The 19,825-nt window shown below is 37.3% G+C and overlaps 1 protein-coding gene and 1 long non-coding RNA gene across 4 annotated transcripts; one reads left to right on the top strand and one right to left on the bottom strand.

Annotated features, from left to right (window-relative positions):
- Positions 1-6,910: 6,910 nt before the first annotated feature.
- On the bottom strand, positions 6,911-16,129 carry LOC123877063. Its single transcript, XR_006798489.1, has 3 exons — positions 15,996-16,129; positions 15,488-15,490; positions 6,911-6,925 (listed from the first exon to the last, which is right to left on the bottom strand). It is a non-coding gene; the product is annotated as an uncharacterized LOC123877063 (long non-coding RNA).
- LOC123877031 lies at positions 10,327-19,715 on the top strand. 3 transcript variants are annotated; one of them, XM_045923541.1, is made up of 7 exons: positions 10,327-10,488; positions 16,021-16,157; positions 16,262-16,526; positions 16,609-16,820; positions 16,897-17,122; positions 18,163-18,482; positions 18,895-19,715. In XM_045923541.1, the coding sequence occupies exons 1-7, from the start codon at positions 10,473-10,475 to the stop codon at positions 19,120-19,122; spliced, it is 1,404 nt and encodes a 467-aa protein (XP_045779497.1). In that variant the 5' UTR covers positions 10,327-10,472; the 3' UTR covers positions 19,123-19,715. The 3 variants fall into 3 exon arrangements, with proteins under 3 accessions (XP_045779497.1, XP_045779513.1, XP_045779505.1); XM_045923557.1 differs by lacking the exons at positions 16,609-16,820; positions 16,897-17,122 and having other exon boundaries at positions 18,166-18,482; XM_045923549.1 differs by lacking the exons at positions 16,609-16,820; positions 16,897-17,122.
- Positions 19,716-19,825: the final 110 nt, after the last annotated feature.

Genomic DNA, 19,825 nt, shown 5'->3' with positions numbered 1-19,825 from the left:
GCCGAAAGGAAGGGTTATGATTTTAGCAGTCTATGTATGTATGTATGTAAATATGTATGTATGTTTGTATCCAGATATTGTGTGTTCCACCGTAGCGCCTAAACTACTGGGCCGATTTTGATGAATGAGGTGTCAATCGATTCTTTGTAATGGCCCGGGTGACATAGGCTATACTTTATACGAAAAAAATCGGCCTGACGGAAGTTACATCAAAAAAAGTGAGGGTCTCAAATTTTTTTTTATTGCTATTGTGTCGAGTGGGATGTCCAACGAAAGAGAAAAAAATTCTGTGTTCATAAATATAAATTTAGTTAGTATTAAAATATACCAAGCGACAGAAACCCCATTTTACTATAATTAAATTCGTTTCGATTAGACATAACAGATGGCGCCACTAGCTGCTTACAACGCATAGCTCACAGAATTTCTCATATAGTACGTAGTTGAATACAGTTCTTGCACCCTATTAATTGATTATTCTTTTTATTATTTAAATATATAGTATATAGTTATCATTAAAATATATCAAGCGACAGAAATCCCATTTTATTATAATTTTATTATTTCTCATACAGCAGCGCCAGCTATTGGCTATTTACGAGACCTCAGTTAATCGTCGCATTATAGACTTATTAAAACGGAAAAGTTTCAAATAAAAAAAAGTTGAAAAAACTATAACCCGACTACGGAAAAAATAAGACAACTTGAACCCGACTTGGTACAAGTAAAATAAACTAAAAAGAAAGAAACAAGATTGTGCTTAGTGCTATCATCGTCTTGATTGAGATTCAACACAAAGGCCGTGGTCGTGCGTTGTCGACAGCGTATTTCTTATCATTGATTGACGGAATTCCCAGTGATTTTATTTGTCTACCAAATTAGAATATTTTCTTTTTGCTGTCGACAACGCACGACCACGGCCTTTGTGTTGAATCTCAATCAAGACGATGATAGCACTAAGCACAATCTTGTTTCTTTCTTTTTAGTTTATTTTACTTGTACCAAGTCGGGTTCAAGTTGTCTTATTTTTTCCGTAGTCGGGTTATAGTTTTTTCAACTTTTTTTTTTACATATCATAGGACGGCAGTTATATCTGCTTACCCTCCTTTGTGAGAGATCGTCAAACAAAGCTTGGTTATGTACGTTAGCCCTAGATTAGTTATGGTCCTGAATATGATAATAATTTTGATATGGCACCTAGTTGTCCTAGGGGTGGAGTTTGGGTTCATTGATCGTCCATTGTGGAGTGCGCGTGCGACGCCAGCTGCGGCACTACCCCAATCTTTCTATTGGGGTAGCAGATGGTAGGATATGGAACTTTTTTATTGATCTAATCTAAAATTTCGCGTCACGCTTGACATGTTCTTGATGTGACTTATTTTTTACTAGATAATGCCCGCAACTTCAACCACGTGAATTTAGGTTTTTTTAGAAATCCCGTGAGAACTCTGATTTTCCGGGAAAAAAGTTGCCTATGACAATTTCCGGGATACAGGCTACCTCTGTACCTTAGAAATCGGTCAATTTATAATATTTAACATAGCTACAGCTACACAGTCGAATTGACAACCTCATCCTTTTTAGGGTTCCGTACCTCAAAAGGAAAAACGGAACCCTTATAGGATCTCTTTGTTGTCTGTCTGTCTGTCCGTCTGTCCATCTGTCGTGTCTGTCAAGAAAATTGATCATTGATCTAGAATCATGAAATTTGGCAGGTAGGTACCTAGGTCTTATAGCACAAGTAAAGGAATAAATCCAAAATCCGTGAACTTGTAGAAAACACAAATGTGTTAAATGTGTTTCAATTTTCAAATTAAAATAACTATACCAAGTGGGGTTACATATTATGAAGGGGCTTTACCTGTACATTCTAAAACAGATTTTTATTTATTTTTTATGTATAATCATTTTTGATTTTTCGTACCAAATGTCGGAGGAAAGTCGAGTACGGAACCCTTGGTGCGCGAGTCTGACTCGTACTTGACTGGTTTTTTTTAATATATGTACATACCATAATTTAAATTAAATCCAACACATGATTTTATGTTCGTAACGTTTATTTATATTTAACACCATCTCTGTTATCATCGTTTAAATGCTAGGCTGTGCGGCTTCACGCGGTATCAGCGCGCAGAAAAACTTCATCACGTAGTTTAGTAGTTAACGTATAGATGGCGATATTTATATAAATATGAAAATTTTCGGTAATTCAATAAGATGGCAGCACACACTAAAACAAGTGTATTTTAAAAATTTATAACACCCCCGATGAGTGAAGGTTACAGTAACTAGAAAAGAGCTGATAACTTTCAAACGGCTAAACCGATTTTCTTGAATTTTAGCTAAGAACACTCTCGATCAAGCCACCTTTCAAACAAAAAAACTAAATTAAAATCGGTTCATTCGTTTAGGCCACAGACAGATATACAGATACACACGCCAAACTTATAACACCCCTCTTTTTGGGTCGGGGGTTAAAAAAGGTGTTTTGTAACCGCGACGACGCGCGCCGCGTAGAATATGAATCAAAAAAAATACAAAACCGCGAATTATTTGACTTGTAGTGTTTCATGCTTGTAGGCACTGGTACTTCTCTAGGCACTGCTGAATTTGCTGAAACGGAATATTTAATCTTTTTTTGCCATTTACGGTTTTGGATGCCGAACGCCGATGTTCTAGTTCTTAAGTTACTTTCTAGTAGGCATTAATTACAAAATATAATTCCATTATTTCAATAGAGTTGAATGTAATATAACTTTATGACTTAAAAGTTAAAACACGAACTGTACACCGGAAACAGCGGAACTTTATGAGCCGGCACGTACCTACCTAGATACTAGCATGTCTTTAATACCTACTCCTTAGATAAGTAATAAGTAAATTATTTATATAGAAAAAATAAAATAGCTGTGACACACAGACGGACTGGACTTATTTGTAAAGTTTTCTTATTTTACTCAGGAACACTAAAAATGGCATTTATCGTTTTCGCAAAATATTGCATCTATAATAATCTAGTCACCTTTTTGCATAAATACCTACCTACAGATTTTAAATGGTGACGATGCAATGGGTGCGTCATCATTCAAATGATGAGGCTGCAGTCAGCGACTCATCAATACCTGCCTGTTCATGACATCATAAGTTACGTCACAAAGTAGGTACAAAATCGTAGAAAGGTATAGTTTAATAAGGTACATTAGGTACGAGTCCAGTCTTACGCTGTTATTATGTATGTACATGACCAGTGACGGATTAAGACTACTTGATGCCCTAAGCAATCCATGCCTGTGGGCCCCCCTATCCGTATGTTTACTAGAATCGGTCTTTTTAAACCTTTACTGCCTAAAAACATTAGTTTTTTGTAAAATAAGATAATGAGAGGTAACGTACTTTAGAAGTGGAGTAGGTGCGACAACAATAAAAAACCGGCCAAGTGCGAGTCAGACTCGCGCACTGAGGGTTCCGTACTCGAGTATTTTCCAAGATTTTGCACGATAAATCAAAAGCTATTAGATATACATAAAAATAAATAAAAACCTGTTTTAGAATATACAGGTAAAGCCCTTTCAAATGATACCCCACTCGGTATAGTTATCTTATTTTGAAAATTGAAACATATTTTAATTTTTTAAATGATGTAACCACAAATTCGCGGTTTTCAGATTTATTCGTGTACTTGTGCTATAAGACCTACCTACCTACCAAATTTCATGATTCTAGGTCAACGGGAAGTACCCTATAGGTTTCTTGACAGACAGACAGACAACAAAGTGATCCGTTCGTTAAGGGTTACGTTTTTCCTTTTGAGGTACGGCACCCTAATAAAGCATAATTTATTTATTTATTGAAATGCGCCTTGCGGCTTTCGGGGGCATTCGAATTGTCGAATGCACAAGCGGGCAGCGAGTGGGCAAGCGGGAGTCTGGTTATGACTCTAGGTCGGACTCTATGTCAACTAAAAAACGCGCGAATTTTCAAATTAGTCCTAGAAACTTTTTTTGATGACGTGAGAGTGAGATGTGATGCCCAAAGGACGGATTTTTTTTTGTGCTTCTTCTGGTGCCCCCTCAGACGTGATGCCCTAGGCAATTGCTTAATTTGATTAAGGGTTAATCCGTCCCTGACATGATCTCTATTTCGACTTTCGAGTCGAAATAGAGGCTTAGTTAGAACATACATATTATATGTATTAATAATAATCAGTGGTTGTAATGAGAGTAGATGTTTTATCAAATTCGGCATAGAGCTAAGAGGATGTTTCAGCGAACAATGATGCAAACAAGCTTTGAGGAGGTCCAGTCGAGTCGAGAAAATTTCGAGTCATACTCGCGCAGTGATGGTGCCGAACTCGGATATTTTTTTTTGCGACATTTTACACGATAAATCTTAAAGACGTAAAAAAAATCAAAAGAAAAATAAAACCGACTTCAAAAACCACAAACACTAAAAAGGAAAAAATAATTTTTGTTTCTGCACGTGTAATGTATGTATGAAGTCGAGCGAGCATAATAAATTTTTTACTTTGTAGTGTTTGTGGTTTTTGAAGTTAGTTTTATTTTTCTTTTGAAAATGTTTTATTTCACAAGTTTTAGTGGCCCCACTGTAGGTACTATAATATGCTATGTCCAGTTAAAATCCTACTGTTTACTAAGCTTTTACACTGATCGCGATTAATTTGCTCTTATCCATTGCGGAGTTCTGTTCTCCATCTTTGAAGATATTCATGTATTCATCAGATCTTCACCTTTATATGGGACCACCTGCACCATAATATATATACCCTTTCAAAAAAAAAAACTTCCAAATCGATCCAGGGGTCTTTGAGTAATCGGGGAACATACATAAAAAAAAAGAAGATTCCGAAGAATTGAGAACCTCCTCCTTTTTCGAAGTCGTTTAAAAATGGAACAACATTCGTATTCAGGCGCATGATTCATTAACAAAGTATAGACATGAATCCGCTATTAGTTTTGACCTTTTGTCAACTGAAAAATGAATCATTCTATCTAGAGACTAGAACGTCACTGATTGAGATCGAGGACTATTTCGTCATTTTTTAATCATAACAAGATGATTAATTATTATTGCATTAAACATGCAACTATTTATTGGTTGTTTACTTTTACCTCCGGGGTTATCGAATTAATATTATAACAAGTTTACCAAGATATTCCAAGAGTAGTGCATAGAGACTCACAGGCACTGCCTATCATTTATATAACACGTATAGGTATCTGAAAGCGGAAGCGATGATAGCCTTTAGCGGGTAACGCTTCAATCTCCTCTCCGTTGGTCTGGGATTCGATCCCGGGCGCGCACCATCTAACTTTTTGGAGTAAAATATATTGTAATCATTTGCTTTAACGGTGAAGGAAAACATCATGAGGAAACTTGACTGCCCTACTAGAGTCCTTCCATAATGTTCTCAAAGGTGTAAATATGTAGTCTGCCAATCCGCACTGGGTCAGCGTGATGGACTGTCGTCTAAACCATTCTCATTCTGAGAGGAGACCCGTGATGAACTTATAAAGGTTCCTTGTTTCACTACGGAACCTCAAAAATACAGAACCTACCTACAGCCTTGTGCTAGCCCTCGTAGCATTGGCAAATTCAATCAATTTAATAATCTAAACTGCAGATTATTCAGTGCACCTAAGTAGGTACACCCATATAAGTACATACTTACATAATAGGTATTATTTTACTTACCTAAGTAGGTATGTTAAAGTTGTTAATTTTCAACGACATTGCGACGTGGTGAAGCTAATTAATTATATTATTTATATACCTAATATATTGTTACCTATCAGCATTTGTTGAACAACTGAAAACCAGTCCAGAGTTTTGTTTGTAGATAAGTACCATCGATGTATATACCAATTAATTAGGTACTAATTTAGTGATGACATAACCGTGATGAAGATACCTGTGGTACCTACTGGTAGATAATTTTTTTCTACGCTGCACTTTTATGGTTTTCCAGTATCTAGGTACATCTACTATTTAGATTTTTCAATAGTAATCTCTGCGATTCAACTAATTTTGATAAAACATTGCACTTTCACCCGTTTCACGTTTAGGTGATAACTCTCAGCGCTATCCATACAAACGTAGTTTTAGATCTTACTTGAATATTAGCTATTTAAGCCAATCAGCTAATAGAGTAGACTTAGCTATATGTGTGATTTACCTAATTCCCGTAAAAACAAATAGATAGGTACTTACCTACCTGTACAACAACTTTAACAATTTATTAAACTTTAAGGGTGTCTGGCAATGCATGACGTGATTTTTAATCATAGAGATATGTATTGGTGATCATTCATCTATGATATCTATCTATCTATTCCGAAGAAAATATGAATAAAAAATTATTAGACTTCATACTTTGACGTAAGATTTTTTAGACCTTTTTTACCTGTTACTTCCCAAAGTCACCGTGATCCAAACTTTGTAGTCGCTGTATATACCATCTTCGTTCCTGTGTTGGTGATAGTACGCAGAGATATTTTCAGCTTTTATAAAATAACGTTTGTCTGGTCTGGTGGCTAGCTCTTTCTGTAATAGGTAGGTAAATCTCAGAACCCTTGTGACTTTCAAACTAAATAGTTATACTTATCCATTTTAACCCCCGACCCAAAAAGAGGGGTGTTACAAGTTTGACGTGTGTATCTGTGTATCAGTGTATCTGTGAATGTGTGTATCTGTGTATCTGTCTGTGGCATCGTAGCTCCTAAACGAATGGACCCATTTTGATTTAGTTTTTTTGTTTGAAAGGTGGCTTGATCGAGAGTGTTCTTAGCTATAACCGAAGAAAATCGGTTCAGCCGTTTGAAAGTTATCAGCTCTTTTCTAGTTTTCTTATAGAGGTTTAGCTTCTAGATCGTAAGTACTTAGTACCTACTACCTACCTACTATATTACTTAGTCACAGCTGTTTATGATGCCCTTTTTAGATAAGTGACGTCATCTCTTCTCTGTTGCAAGGACAACGCCTACTTGCCTCCTCATTATAATAAATACTATTATTAATTTTTTAACCGACTTCCAAAAAGGATGTTCTGAATTCGGCTCCACTTTTTAGGGTTCCAAACCTCAAAAAGAAAAAGGAACCCTTATAGGATCCCTTCGTAGTCTGCCTGTATGTTTGTCATGACTCATGTCTGTCAAGAAAAGGGAACCGCTGACCAAGAATCATGAGGTAGGTTGAAGATTAGTTAGGTCAAAAGCACAAGTAAAGTCCGAAAACCGTTTTTCCTTTTGAGGTACCTACGAAACCCAAAAAATGTCAGACAGAAGATCTATAGTCTATACCTAGTCACTACTCACGTCTGGTTAAAGAGACGTCATACTTACAACATACCTAAGTAGTACAGGCATTAACTAAAAATTTAGTGTTCCAAAAATAATACTGCACTATATATATTATAGAAAATTACTAGACACAAAACTAAGATAAGATGGGTAGAGTATATAGGTATAAGAAGTTCAAAAACCCTGGCGCTTATCCAACAATTCGGGATCGGTAAATTGGTGGTTCGTAGAAATTCGATCATCACTGTGTTAGTAGACCTACTTACTGGCCTAATAAAACAATACCAAGAGTAATTGTAGGTCTTTTAGGTAGTAGTTAGCTGATAGGTTCTCAAAAATATCAAAAACCGGACTCGCGCACCGTCGAGAGTTCCGTACTCAGGAATTTTTTCCAACTACAGCGTTGCTTATCTACTAATCATTATCAAAAATGGAAGAAGTTACTATCCTCAGCTATGAGGATTACGACGCAGAGAGAGAGAAAGGAAAACATTTATCACAGTTATCCAGGTGTTATAGGACAGTAAGTTATACCCAACCAACAAATGGGACCCAAGCGAGGCTGGGGCCATGGACCTATGGACAGATTTTTTTTGCTGGCCTATACTTTTGTAGGGATTTCTGGTGGATATGACAGAGAGCAAACATTTTTTCCACCCGTTCGTCAATTTTTTCAAAAGCTAAGCCACTCCCGGTATTTGGAGTATAGCCTCGACGTTGCACTTTGTTTGATCGGTTCATCGCAATAGTTGCAACTTGCTTGCGTTTTGAAACAAAAAATACTCTGAAAATAAGTGAAAGTGATTTTTTTTTCAGTCGCGATCAAGTCCGTTCGCACGGAGATTTAAATTAGAAAAGCGGCAGTTTCCTATTTCTGTCTACGTCTAGACATAAAAATAATCATAGTTTTACGTCAATGAAAGTAATTTTCAGATTTCTTGTTTTTTTAACAAAAACCTTTGAAGCGGTTCCAAATTAATTCAATAAGGTATTTTTTCGCTCACTTTCTCTCTGTTCGATCCCTAAGTTCATCCTCTGGTGCAAAAGATAAATAAATGTAAAGCGTCTTCTTCCCAATGCTGTAACACACACACTACACCTAAGTGATCACCATCACTTAGCTCCATCTAGGTCAATATCAACCTCGGACTCGATCTCCAACCAACATGCGCTAAAGGGCAGGCTCTCGTTCAGGACATGTTCAACTGTTTGCCCGATCTGAGGAACAAAAATATCTAGGTGTGTCCCGGAGCTTAAAGCGGTAGAGATGATGCGCAAACCCAACGTAGAAATCACAACCTTAAACTACAATTCCCTCTTATGTGGTGAACGTTCAGGACCAAAATTCGCCGACTTTTGCGTCTGTGTCATGAGGGCAGTGGTAAGAACCAATAGATAATTGAATGTAGGCAGATAACCTGTTACCTTCAATATTCAAGGACCCTGAAATATAAACATCAGTAGATTTTCAGGAAAAAACCATCTTTTACGCTTTCGCTATGACCGCGTACGTAGCCAATTTACCTGTAGTCATCTAGTTTGTTTTGACCTTCCGTTTTGAATTTTCCCTATAGATTTTGGATTAAAACTTGTATGGGAATATGCCATTATAATATTTCCGTTGCCACATTCACTTGCGGTGCCTTACGGTGATGTTGTGAGCTATTTGTTATTGCTGTTGTATCTAGCTATGTGGTACAGTCTCCACAGATCCAAATTACCTAGTTATTATTTCCGACCAAAAGACCCATTAAATTTGCATCAATTAATGGAAATACCTGCTGGAAGGGTGTCTCAGCTCAGCTATGCTTTATTATTCTACTTACTACTCGCATAAAAGCAGTACCTACTACAGGCTGAAGCTACTACCTGCCTACAGATTCTGTTCTTAGAATTTTATTTTCTTCCGTCTTTCTAGACTATTTTCCAAGTATTTAACAAAAGAAAAATTAGAGGATTTGGTGATGTATTTAATTAATAATAATTATAAAAGGAGTCTAGGTGGTAGTATTTATATTTATTTTAACATGGCCTTCACGCAAGCTATAAAGATGATGAAGGTCATCTTACGTGTTTAATCTACATAAACGGCGACACGCTTGACAAAACAAGACGAAATAGCTGCAATGTTGAATAGGAATTAAGATTATGAATTAGGGCTCTGAGACTAAAAGTTTCTAGAAGACAGAAGTTATAAGTTTTCAAAATCCAGCCGAGATTTCTTAGTCATAAGACTTAAGTCAAAACTTACTAAAATAATATAAGAAATCTCTATTAGGAATATAATTGATTATTCTATTTATATAAAAAGACCTGTAGGTATTACCTGATTGCCTCATCTATCAACGCTGGGTTAGAAACTTGAAATTTTTACAATAGGTTCCTTTAATAATGTAAAAATCCACTACGGAAAAATTTTTGGAAATCCCCCTCAAACGGGGTTAAATAGGGGATGAATATTTGTATGAAGGTCTGTTATATTTCAAGGCACATTCATGAAAATTGGTATTAGGGTTTTCGCTTAAAACTAATGAAATAAGATGTGTTTTACGATTTTTTTGATTTTTCACCCCCTCAATTTTCAAAAATTTCCACTCGAGCGAAGCTGGGGCACAAATAATTCAATAATTATTTATTACCTATGCTATCATTAAAGAATCATGCCATGCTGATTACTGTATGATTCACGAAGTAACGCCATGGTCTAGCAAATGCATTACTTCAAGAATATCTAGGTGCTTCTTGGCAATGCTGCGTCAAGTATGTTCTTTAGATATTTATTGTTTCCGTGATGATCTATTTGCTTCTCTAAAACAGGAAGATAAAACTGTGCATGCAGCATTTACATTTCATGTGGCACATCGGAAAATAGAAGCCAGGTACCAGCTTTTATTTGTGTGGCATTCAAACAAAATAATTCAAATGTAGTCACTAGTCATGTCGTACCTAAAGGATGACATCATAGCGAATTACGTTGGAGCCTCGGTGTCCGTGAGATGTAACGCGACCGAATACAAACTATATACTGTATCTGCAGACTGCCGAGTGCCGACCTCCCGGCTCCCTCCCTCCGTTCAGTTCAGAGGCCGGCTTCACTCCGAGCTCACGCACTGTGGTTTACTATAAAAGTGACTAAGTTATTTATTTATCTCAACCATGGCAAACATTCTAGGTAAGTGGGAAAATAAATGTTTACATACGAAAATAGACCCTTATATACAAATTTTTGCGTGCGTGTTTTAAATTTTTAACGGACATTTTATCCACTTAGTGATCGGATGTTTTGTGTGGTATAAAAGAACTATAAAGAATTCTAATGTTTTATTTGACATGCCGGCCGGTTGCAGGGAGTAGCCGGCGTTATTTTGGCACAAGGCCAAGCCGGGTGTGACGTGGCGGCCTCTAGAATTCGTTAGGATCAATAGCATATCAGCATTTTTCATTTCCGAAATAGTACTTGATCCGTCTCACCATGACTAACATTCTTAGCTCCTTGTATATTAGCTTCTTGCTTTAGCTGTGCACTTTTAATTGCTTTTAATAATAGAACATTGGTATAGATGTGATTTAGGTAGTTCTTAAACACAGACTACCTTCAAATTACGTTTTTAAGCAATAATAAAATTGTTATTTTTCCGAAGTTTCCACTGTCCCACGACCAAATCATAGTTCGTTAGAAGATTGCTCATATTTTTTTTAGACAATAATTAAAGTAGGTGTTATGACATTGTTGGATTTGAAACGTAGATGAGGTCATCCGTAATAAATCGTCGTACACAATAAATTTATTAGAGCTTGTGAATTGGTTGCTAACGTTCAGGGTGTGGCACATTTATACACACACTAGAGGATGCCCGCGACTTCGTCCGCGTGGGTTTAGGTTTTTAAAGATCCCGTGGGAACTGTTTGATTTTCCGGGATAAAAAGTTGCCAATTTCGATTACAGGGACGCAAGCTACTTCGGTACCTCATACAAATCGGTTAAGTGGATGGGTCTTTAGGAATCCCGCGGGAACTCTTTGATTTTCCGGGATAAAAAGTTGCCTATGTCCGTCCTCGGGATATAAGCTAACCCTGTACCAAATTTCGTCAGAATCGGTTAAACTGTTGGGCCGTGAAAAGGTAGCAGACAGACAGACAGACAGACACACTTTCGCATTTATAATATTAAGTATGGATTTACTCGTAGATTGGTAGTTATAAAATGAATAGAAAATGATACTTACAGTTAGACTTAAAGCTACCCTTGTCTAATTAGTAATTACTGTAGAAATCATGTACGCGTGGGGTGGTGCCAAGAATACTGGCTGCACTTCTGTTCTGGACAGCCAGGCTGATCCTATGCGCTACAAAAATCCTTCTGTCACCAGATGAGTCAATTAAACGCGCTGAAATATCTTGTAACGCATACGGAACGAAAATGCAACTCTCGAACTCTCGATAAAAGAGGCGTAGTTCCACAGATAAGGAGGTATCTACTTGCGCCGCTTACCGGTTTCTTTTCTGCTGTGAAATCAATTGAATTCTTATCACAAATTAAATTATTACTTAAACTCAAGTAAATAGCAGCTTTCGAACTTGAAAACTTTTCTAGAAGTGGCCGAAAACCTGTTCACCCACCCTTTCTACATAGGTAAGTATACATATGTACTACGGACTACCTTTCCAGCCACAGTTTATATTTTCTTTTAGGTAGGTAATTATTTGGTTGTGTGTGAAAGGTGGTTGTGTTTAGTTTGGATTGGGTACTTTTTGTAACCATCCATGATTTTAAGTTCATTATATTATTATAGTCTTTGGACTTCACTATCATGTATGCTTGTACCATCAGTACTTGCCTACTTGGTATGGACACTTCGTGTGGAACTATGTCATCCGCAATTTGTTTACTATCATTGTAGGAAGGTACGTGACATCACAAAATACCTACCTACCTTCATGAATCTATTGTGAACGAAGATGTAATAAGTAGGTACATAAATTGATCACGTTAACCTTAACTTAATGAATTATGATTCACGACATACGAGTACCTACAATAAGTATCTAGCTACTATCATCTATCAACATTACAATGTGTTTCTTGTCTAGTTTCATTCAAATAGGTTAGAACAAAAATTACAAGACCAGCTATGTTTTTCTCACTTTTTTTTTTACAGTGAATTGTCCTTGCGTTTCTGTACACACATCTCATAAGAATAGGTAGGCGAATATTCGCAGTAATTGTAATTGGTATAATTACAAGATCATAATTATTGCTCTAGGTGGAACAACTGCATCATCTTAGGTGGTGGGTAGTTACAGTTGAAATAGAAATAGAAATATTTTTATTCAATTGAACTTTTATAAGTAGATAAGTAGGCTACCGACTTTTCAATCGTCAAATCACAAACTGTGGTCAAATGCACATAGCACTTGTCCTCTGTTGTCAAATTCATAGTCTGTTTCAGTTTTTTTATATCCTTATTTATTTCTTGTACCTATTTGTAGGTCGTGCAAAATTCTATTCGTTTTCAGTCTTCATATCTGAGGGTCGTACAGATACTTAGTCATCATTTTCTGCCTCTATAACTGACCATACAGATTCTTAGTCATTTTCTACCTTTGTATTTGAAGGTCATATAGATTCTTAATCATTTTCGACCTTTAGGTATATCTGAGGATTGTACATATTCTTAGTCATTTTGTGTTGTTATATCTGAGGATCATGCAGATTCTTAGTCATTTTCTATCAAATCAGCTGTGGGCCTTGCAGATTTTTAGACATTTTATAGTTTCCTAGTCATTTTCAGTCGTTATATTATTTAATGGATCGTGTTCGCATTATTATTGTGTTGTGGTTGAATTATTACAGCTGACCTCCATTTTCTCCCGTCCTTGGCGTGTTGGGCGTTACCTTTACGTTATTAGTGAGGGAACTGTGAGTTATGTGATAGGATTCTGATTCGATTTGATAGGCAATTTTTTTCCTTTTACTTTGGTTATATCAATAGAACTGACTTTTCGAAGTCATTAGGTTACTACTTACTCGTACGTATTGTATCGAAAACATGTCAGTTTTGTATGGAAACAGGTTTCCTATTTGCAGAATTTGCTAGAAAAATAATAGTTGATTGCCACGCAACAATCTTTGAGCTAAATTAGACTGGTAAATTAGTATCTACGTGAACTATTTCACTGATTGCACTAACAAGGCATTCCACAGCATTAGCTCACTTTCATAGGTCATTCGCTATCATTGGGAGACAAATATTTGTACCTACATTCGATTTTCCTGTATTTGGAAACAACTAAACTAGCTGTATAAATTTGGTTTTCATTTTTTGTTTTATAAGCAATATTTCGTGATTCTATTTTATCTCTTTCCTTAGTTAATGCTAAGAAAGGAGGTAACCGAGGAAGTAGTAAGGTATTTCTATACTAATTTATGATACTTACCTAAAGTTTGTAAGTTTGTCTGTAGGGGGTTATCTCTGGAATTACTGAACCGATTTTGAAAATTCTTTCACTAATAGAAAACTACATTATTCCTGAGTGACATATAGGCTATATTTGTATTTCTATGTTTAATTTTTTTTTAAAAGCTACCCGTGCGAAGCCGGGGCGGGTCGCTAGTTCTAAATAAAATAGTGTTCAAACCTTGAAGGTCGCATAGCTATATGTTTTGTCACTTATTTGTTGTTATTGAAGTTCTTAGCTCCTCTTCGAGTTTGTTGTGGAAACCGGTTAAGTTTATTTATTTTGCATACTAATAGCACTAAAATACATCCTGCCCATGTACCTACCTATGTATGTACTTATGATGTTTAAATTAAGTATAGGTAGGTACCTGCCTAATACGTGCGCGCCATTAAATTCTATTAATTAAAGCAAATGAATTCATTCCTAAATTAAAATTATTGTACCGTTAGTGGCCGAATATTAAAAATTATGCTAGATACCGTTACAAACTAAGCATCAATAACTCAAGGACAAGGTGTGCACTAAAATCAAAGAGGTCGATGGTTCAAACACCAACCGTCGCGATATTGTCGTACCCATTCATAACACAAGCTTTAGGATCTCGCACAAGTAGTCCAAGTGGAAGACTACTGGCAACATTAGACACTAAGGAACTATTCATTCTATCGCACACTTGGTCGCTTATTTCAATTGGACGCATAGCGAAGTCCAATCGTCCGTCCAAAACTGTAAAAATGGTCTTGGACTTGGGCTACTTGGTGATAGATATGAATATTATGGAATAGATCTTTATTCAACTAAACTTTTACAAGTGCTTTTGAATCGTCAAATAATTTACCACGTATGAGTTTACATACGTTTGAAACGTTAGAAATCTGTAAGGAAACCTAGTTCTAAAACTTAAAGCACAATACATTGCTACTATTTCTACATAATATGTCTGGATTTACGTCGTCAGGGACAGGCGAGGCTACGCGCCGTTTACGGACAGATACAAAATCTGTTTAGTATCCATTAGGTTCACATCACAATCCATGATGATGCCATTCATTCCATCTTGTTATATAATTTAGTTTCACACAATGTTCGCTCCTCTATATTTTCCGAGTCGATGATGTCATATTGTCGAATCAATAACTTGTACTGGGAAGAAACTGGCGTCTTGACCTTAAATGTTAATAGCATTGTTTTTCGTCGTCGTTTTATCTACATCTACTACATAGGTGGGTCGGTAAACTAGGTACCTACCAAGTAAGCTATTGGCTACTTAATTACCTCGCTTATTATGTGTTTTTTTAATCTATTACTATTGTTTCGAAATAAGTAGGTAGCTATTCTGGCTAATTTATGCCACAAAACTTTGAAAGCACCTAAATATTCCGTTCAAATATTATGGTACGGAGTGCTCTCCTAGATTAGGTCTGTTCTTAAAATTTGAAAAAAAAAGACGTACCAAGACTACTTTTTTCCCCGGAAAATTAAAGAGTTCGCACAGGATTTTTAAAAACTAACTAAACCAACCGACGAATTTAAGACGAAGAAAAACCACCCACGGAAGAAAGACATATCGCCAAACTAAAATTAAATAATCGTCGGTGGGATGGGGTGCAGTTAGTTAGTTACATAGGTGACCGGAGTCATCAGTCAGTTTCTGATTTCTCATGGATTTCTTTTTTTATATAATATGTTATGTAGATTTAAATATAGACAAACTAAGCTAAGGTATAAACTTTTAATCTAACAAAATTGAAAATACCTCTATTTAGCATAAGTTGTCTTTAGCATCAGTTTACCCATTCCTAAGAAATACTTAGGTAATTTGTAAAACTTGTGGGTGCGCACTGCGGCCCGGCAGGCCAATCTCCGCATACCAACACATTGAACACTAGACTATATTTAGAAATGCTGTTAGGTTACCGCTTTCGTGGGCTATTAATTTTATGCTGTAACCTTAAAAGAAGTCGGTAGGAAAGGCTTATACTTATATGTATAAATAGGTACTGTCGCGTACTGAATACTGAGAAGGAAGGTTGAAAAACAAAAATAAAATCCATTGTTCCAATCCGTACGACGAAATCTTCGTAAGGAATTTGTTTAGGTATTTAACATTCAAATTTCGAGTCTACGTATTCAAAAAGACATGAAAAATCCTACTGGTTAAAATATAATACCTAAGTAGGTATGCATTGTTTTGGTAGGTAATCAAACAAGCTACACTAAGAAAATCGTATATTTGTTACAGATGTGTCTACGGACGATAATCTCCAATACCAATTTTTCCCGGTATCCAGCGGTTCCGTCCAGTTCAAGATAAGGGCTCCTAATGACGCCCATATCGCTCTCACCATGGGACCCCAGGAGTCTGACCCGATGTATGAGGTGCGTCACCATTCTTAGTCTTACCATACTTATCGTAAATCTTGTGTTAAATGTTACCTCCACATAAAGTAGACAAAACGTAACAAAATTAATCTTTGTTGCAGGTTTTCATCGGTGGTTGGGGTAACACCAAAAGTGTAATCAGAAGAAACAGAACCAAACCAGAGAAAGTTGAAATCGAAACACCCTATATCCTCAACCCTGGTGAATTCCGTGGTTTCTGGGTGCGTTGGGATGGTGGCGTTGTTTCAGCCGGCCGTGAAGGAGAGGCAATCCCCTTCATCTCCTGGGCCGACCCGGAGCCTTTCCCGGTCAACTTTGTGGGAGTCTGCACCGGCTGGGGTGCCACTGGCACTTGGAAAATTGAAGGTTTGTTCCTTTTCTAACGCCACACAATCACAAAATGTACCCAACAATCCCTTAAATTATATGTACTGAATTCACGGTGCAGATGGAGCGGAGTTCAATACGCCCGACAAGTTAGAGTATAAATTCGGGCCTGTAGCGGCCGGTTCCTTGGAACTAGAATATCGTGGCCCGCACAACTGTCACATCTGCCTCACACCAGCGCCCGGAGAAGTCGACCCGATGTACGAAATCATCCTCGGTGGTTGGGAAAATTCCCAGTCCGTCATTAGGCACTGCAGACAGAAACCCGATAAGGTACTAGATGTTTTGAATCGATATCGATGTAAAGCTACCACTTTGAGCGACATTATATCACTCTGAAACTTCGTAGGTAACTGTCCCAACGCCTGGTATAATGAACCCGAACGAGTTTAAAAAGTTCCTCATCGAGTGGCGCTGTGGCAGATTGACAGTACGGGACGGAAGGTCAGGCGCAGTCTTGATGGAGTGGATGGACCCGTCGCCTTTCCCCGTGACTCACTTTGGCGTGCGCTCCGCATACGGGGCTCGAGGAAATTGGCGTATTTCGCATTTCAACAGAGGCGGTGCCCAACCACGTTGAGTGATCAATGACCATGCTTAATGTTATTCGCTGTTCCTGCATTCATATTATATGATGTTTATTATACTTACCTATATTAACTTGCCAAATTAGATTGTTGACAAATTAGTACCTACTGTAAACTAACAATATTAATAAAGATCGTAATTATATTATTATAATAGGTTATTAATTTCTATGGTTATTGTGTGGCAACCTTCGGATAAGCTTAACAGTGAGCACTGGATTTGAATTGGATTGTGGTATGTTGGGTACATTTCGTGAACTTTATTTTTTATTTTTCGATTTCTTTCATATTTTGCATGCTTATAGGACACGCACGAACATCTGAGAAAAATTATTTCAGACAATTTATAATTTCCATTCACAGGCTGTAATTCGAACTTTAGCAAAAACGCAGACAGATGATAGTACTGATGATAATTACTAATACGATAAGATACCGCAAAAAAACGCGAAAAATAAATTTACACCCCTGTATTTTCTTAAAGTTTGCAATGTATTGCAAATAAAACGTACGACTGACTTAGAGGTCAACGGACGTTGCGTAGTTAGGTGCCATGGGGTCAAATACCACATCGAGGGTGGGGTATTGATCCCGAGTTTTGCACTATAAATTGCGGGTTTGAAAAGGACTAATGGTAATGGTAATTGGTATTGGATTGTGTGTAGGTAGTATAGTATAATAGCGCTAAGTTTTTGCTAGCGTTCTACTTACAGGCTGTATTTCTTTAATTACACCTAGTCTGTTTTTTATGATAGATACCTATCTTCTTTGATATCTTTCATCACAATTAACTAAAAGCTATAACCTATCATTTTCTTTGGTTATGAATTTTTGGCACAATATTTACCTACGGAATGATTATATTAATTAACTTCGAACTTTTAATTTGCATACAAACTGTTCACTTAAACATACTTATATTTTATTAACTGGCGCTTTAAAATCAAGCTTGTATTTTTATCATTTTACTGCATATTTTTTTAATTGCTATTTATGCCGTTTGTTTCAAAAATCCATTTCTGTTTTAGTAGCGCCGTCGGCTCCGCAAGCTTCTGCTCTGTACAGCGCACCACCTGGCTACCCCGGTCCAGGAGCTGGCTACCCTGGTGCAGGTGGTGGTTACCCAGGAGTCGCTCCAGTATCGGGCGGCGCGGGCGTGTGGGTAGACGCCACATCTGGCCAGGTGCCCCCAGGGGCTGTGGTCGGGGGCCAAGACTGCTCCGGAGAGCCGATCTACGTGGCTAGAGCACGGCATGAGGGCGCTTTGATTCCTGGCAAACTGTGCTCGTCCCACGGTTGCGCGTATGTGCCTTGGGGTGGAAAGGAAAACGCCAAGAATGAATATCAGGTTCGTTTTTAGTTTTTGCACCTCCTTCGTTTGTTCAGGGTATATTCATAAACAGTTTACTGATTTTGAAGTCTATTTAGTTTCGTTCGATCCCATGCACGGATCTGGCACATTTGAAACAATAATTTTAGAATGACATCGCATGCATCATATGAAGTGATTCATCCTAGAGTTAGACCATCAAAACTACAGTGGCGTTAATGAAAGAGGTCAAGACGTAACGTCAGTGAAGACGTGGCGCAAATAAATTCTACATGATAAAAAAAAAAAACAAAGAATAGCAAAATACTTATTCTCGAACATGACTGGATGCAAATCGCACAAAGCACCAGCCATTATGTTTATGACAAAGGCCGCCTTAATTTACCCTATCTGCTTTTAAAGTAATCGTAAATGTTCAATCTATTTCCAGGTGTTGATCGGTGGTCCCAGCAACTGGGTGCCAACGAACGGGTCAAACATTCCTCCCGGCGCATTCCCCGGAGGTGAATCGGAGGACGGCGAGCCTCTGTTCGTCGGCAGAGTGCGTCACGAGGGAAGCCTCACCACCGGCAAAGTGCAGCAATCTCACGGCGTCTGCTACATCTCCTTCGGCGGACAGGAGCTCGGCTTCCCCGACTATGAAGTACTTGTCGCCTAAACGTCAATTATGTATTTTACACTGCGTCAATCCAATGCGTTTTTATGTAAGTCAATTTTGTACACCAAAGCCATGCTTACAGTCTGACGAGTGCTGTTAAATTATGTCGCGTTCGGCTTCAGTGAAGCCATAATAATAAAGTGCCTTTAAAAAAACTTTAGTTGACAGTCAAAAACTGTATGGAGTGTATCTCTGGTTGATGGAAACAAAATATGTACCTACCTACTCCTACTTGTTGACTCTTTAACCTCTCGGTGAATCTCGGTCATGTAAAAAATTAAAAGATTGTACAAATTGGATTGAAACAGTTTTAGTAGGTATGTGTAACTGATCGCTTCCAAAAAGCGCATTCAGAGCTTCTCGTGTCGTGAATTCGTGATTGAGCTTTCAAGGCTTTATTAATAGTTGTATAAGTAAATTTATCTACCATGGTTAATAAATTCACATTGTGCCTGGTAAATTCATTTTTAATGCACTGCATAATGCTCTCGTAGTCATTTGTTATTGAATATTATTATTAAATGTAGTGATTATATTCTCTGATGTCACTGTAACAGCTATGTTATATTTTTATTAAATTATTTTTAAACGCATTACCAACTGTTTTAATTGCTTAGTTCCAAACTACCACAAGGTCTGCACTTTGACCACACCTACCTTCTAATTAGGTAGGTAGGTACTTACCTCATACCTATCCTAAATT

The sequence above is a fragment of the Maniola jurtina genome, chromosome 2, assembly GCF_905333055.1.
Source record: "Maniola jurtina chromosome 2, ilManJurt1.1, whole genome shotgun sequence".
NCBI classification, from domain to species: Eukaryota; Metazoa; Arthropoda; class Insecta; order Lepidoptera; family Nymphalidae; genus Maniola; species Maniola jurtina.
Note: the sequence above shows the minus strand (reverse complement) of the source record. Positions and strands in the feature narration are given on the sequence as shown.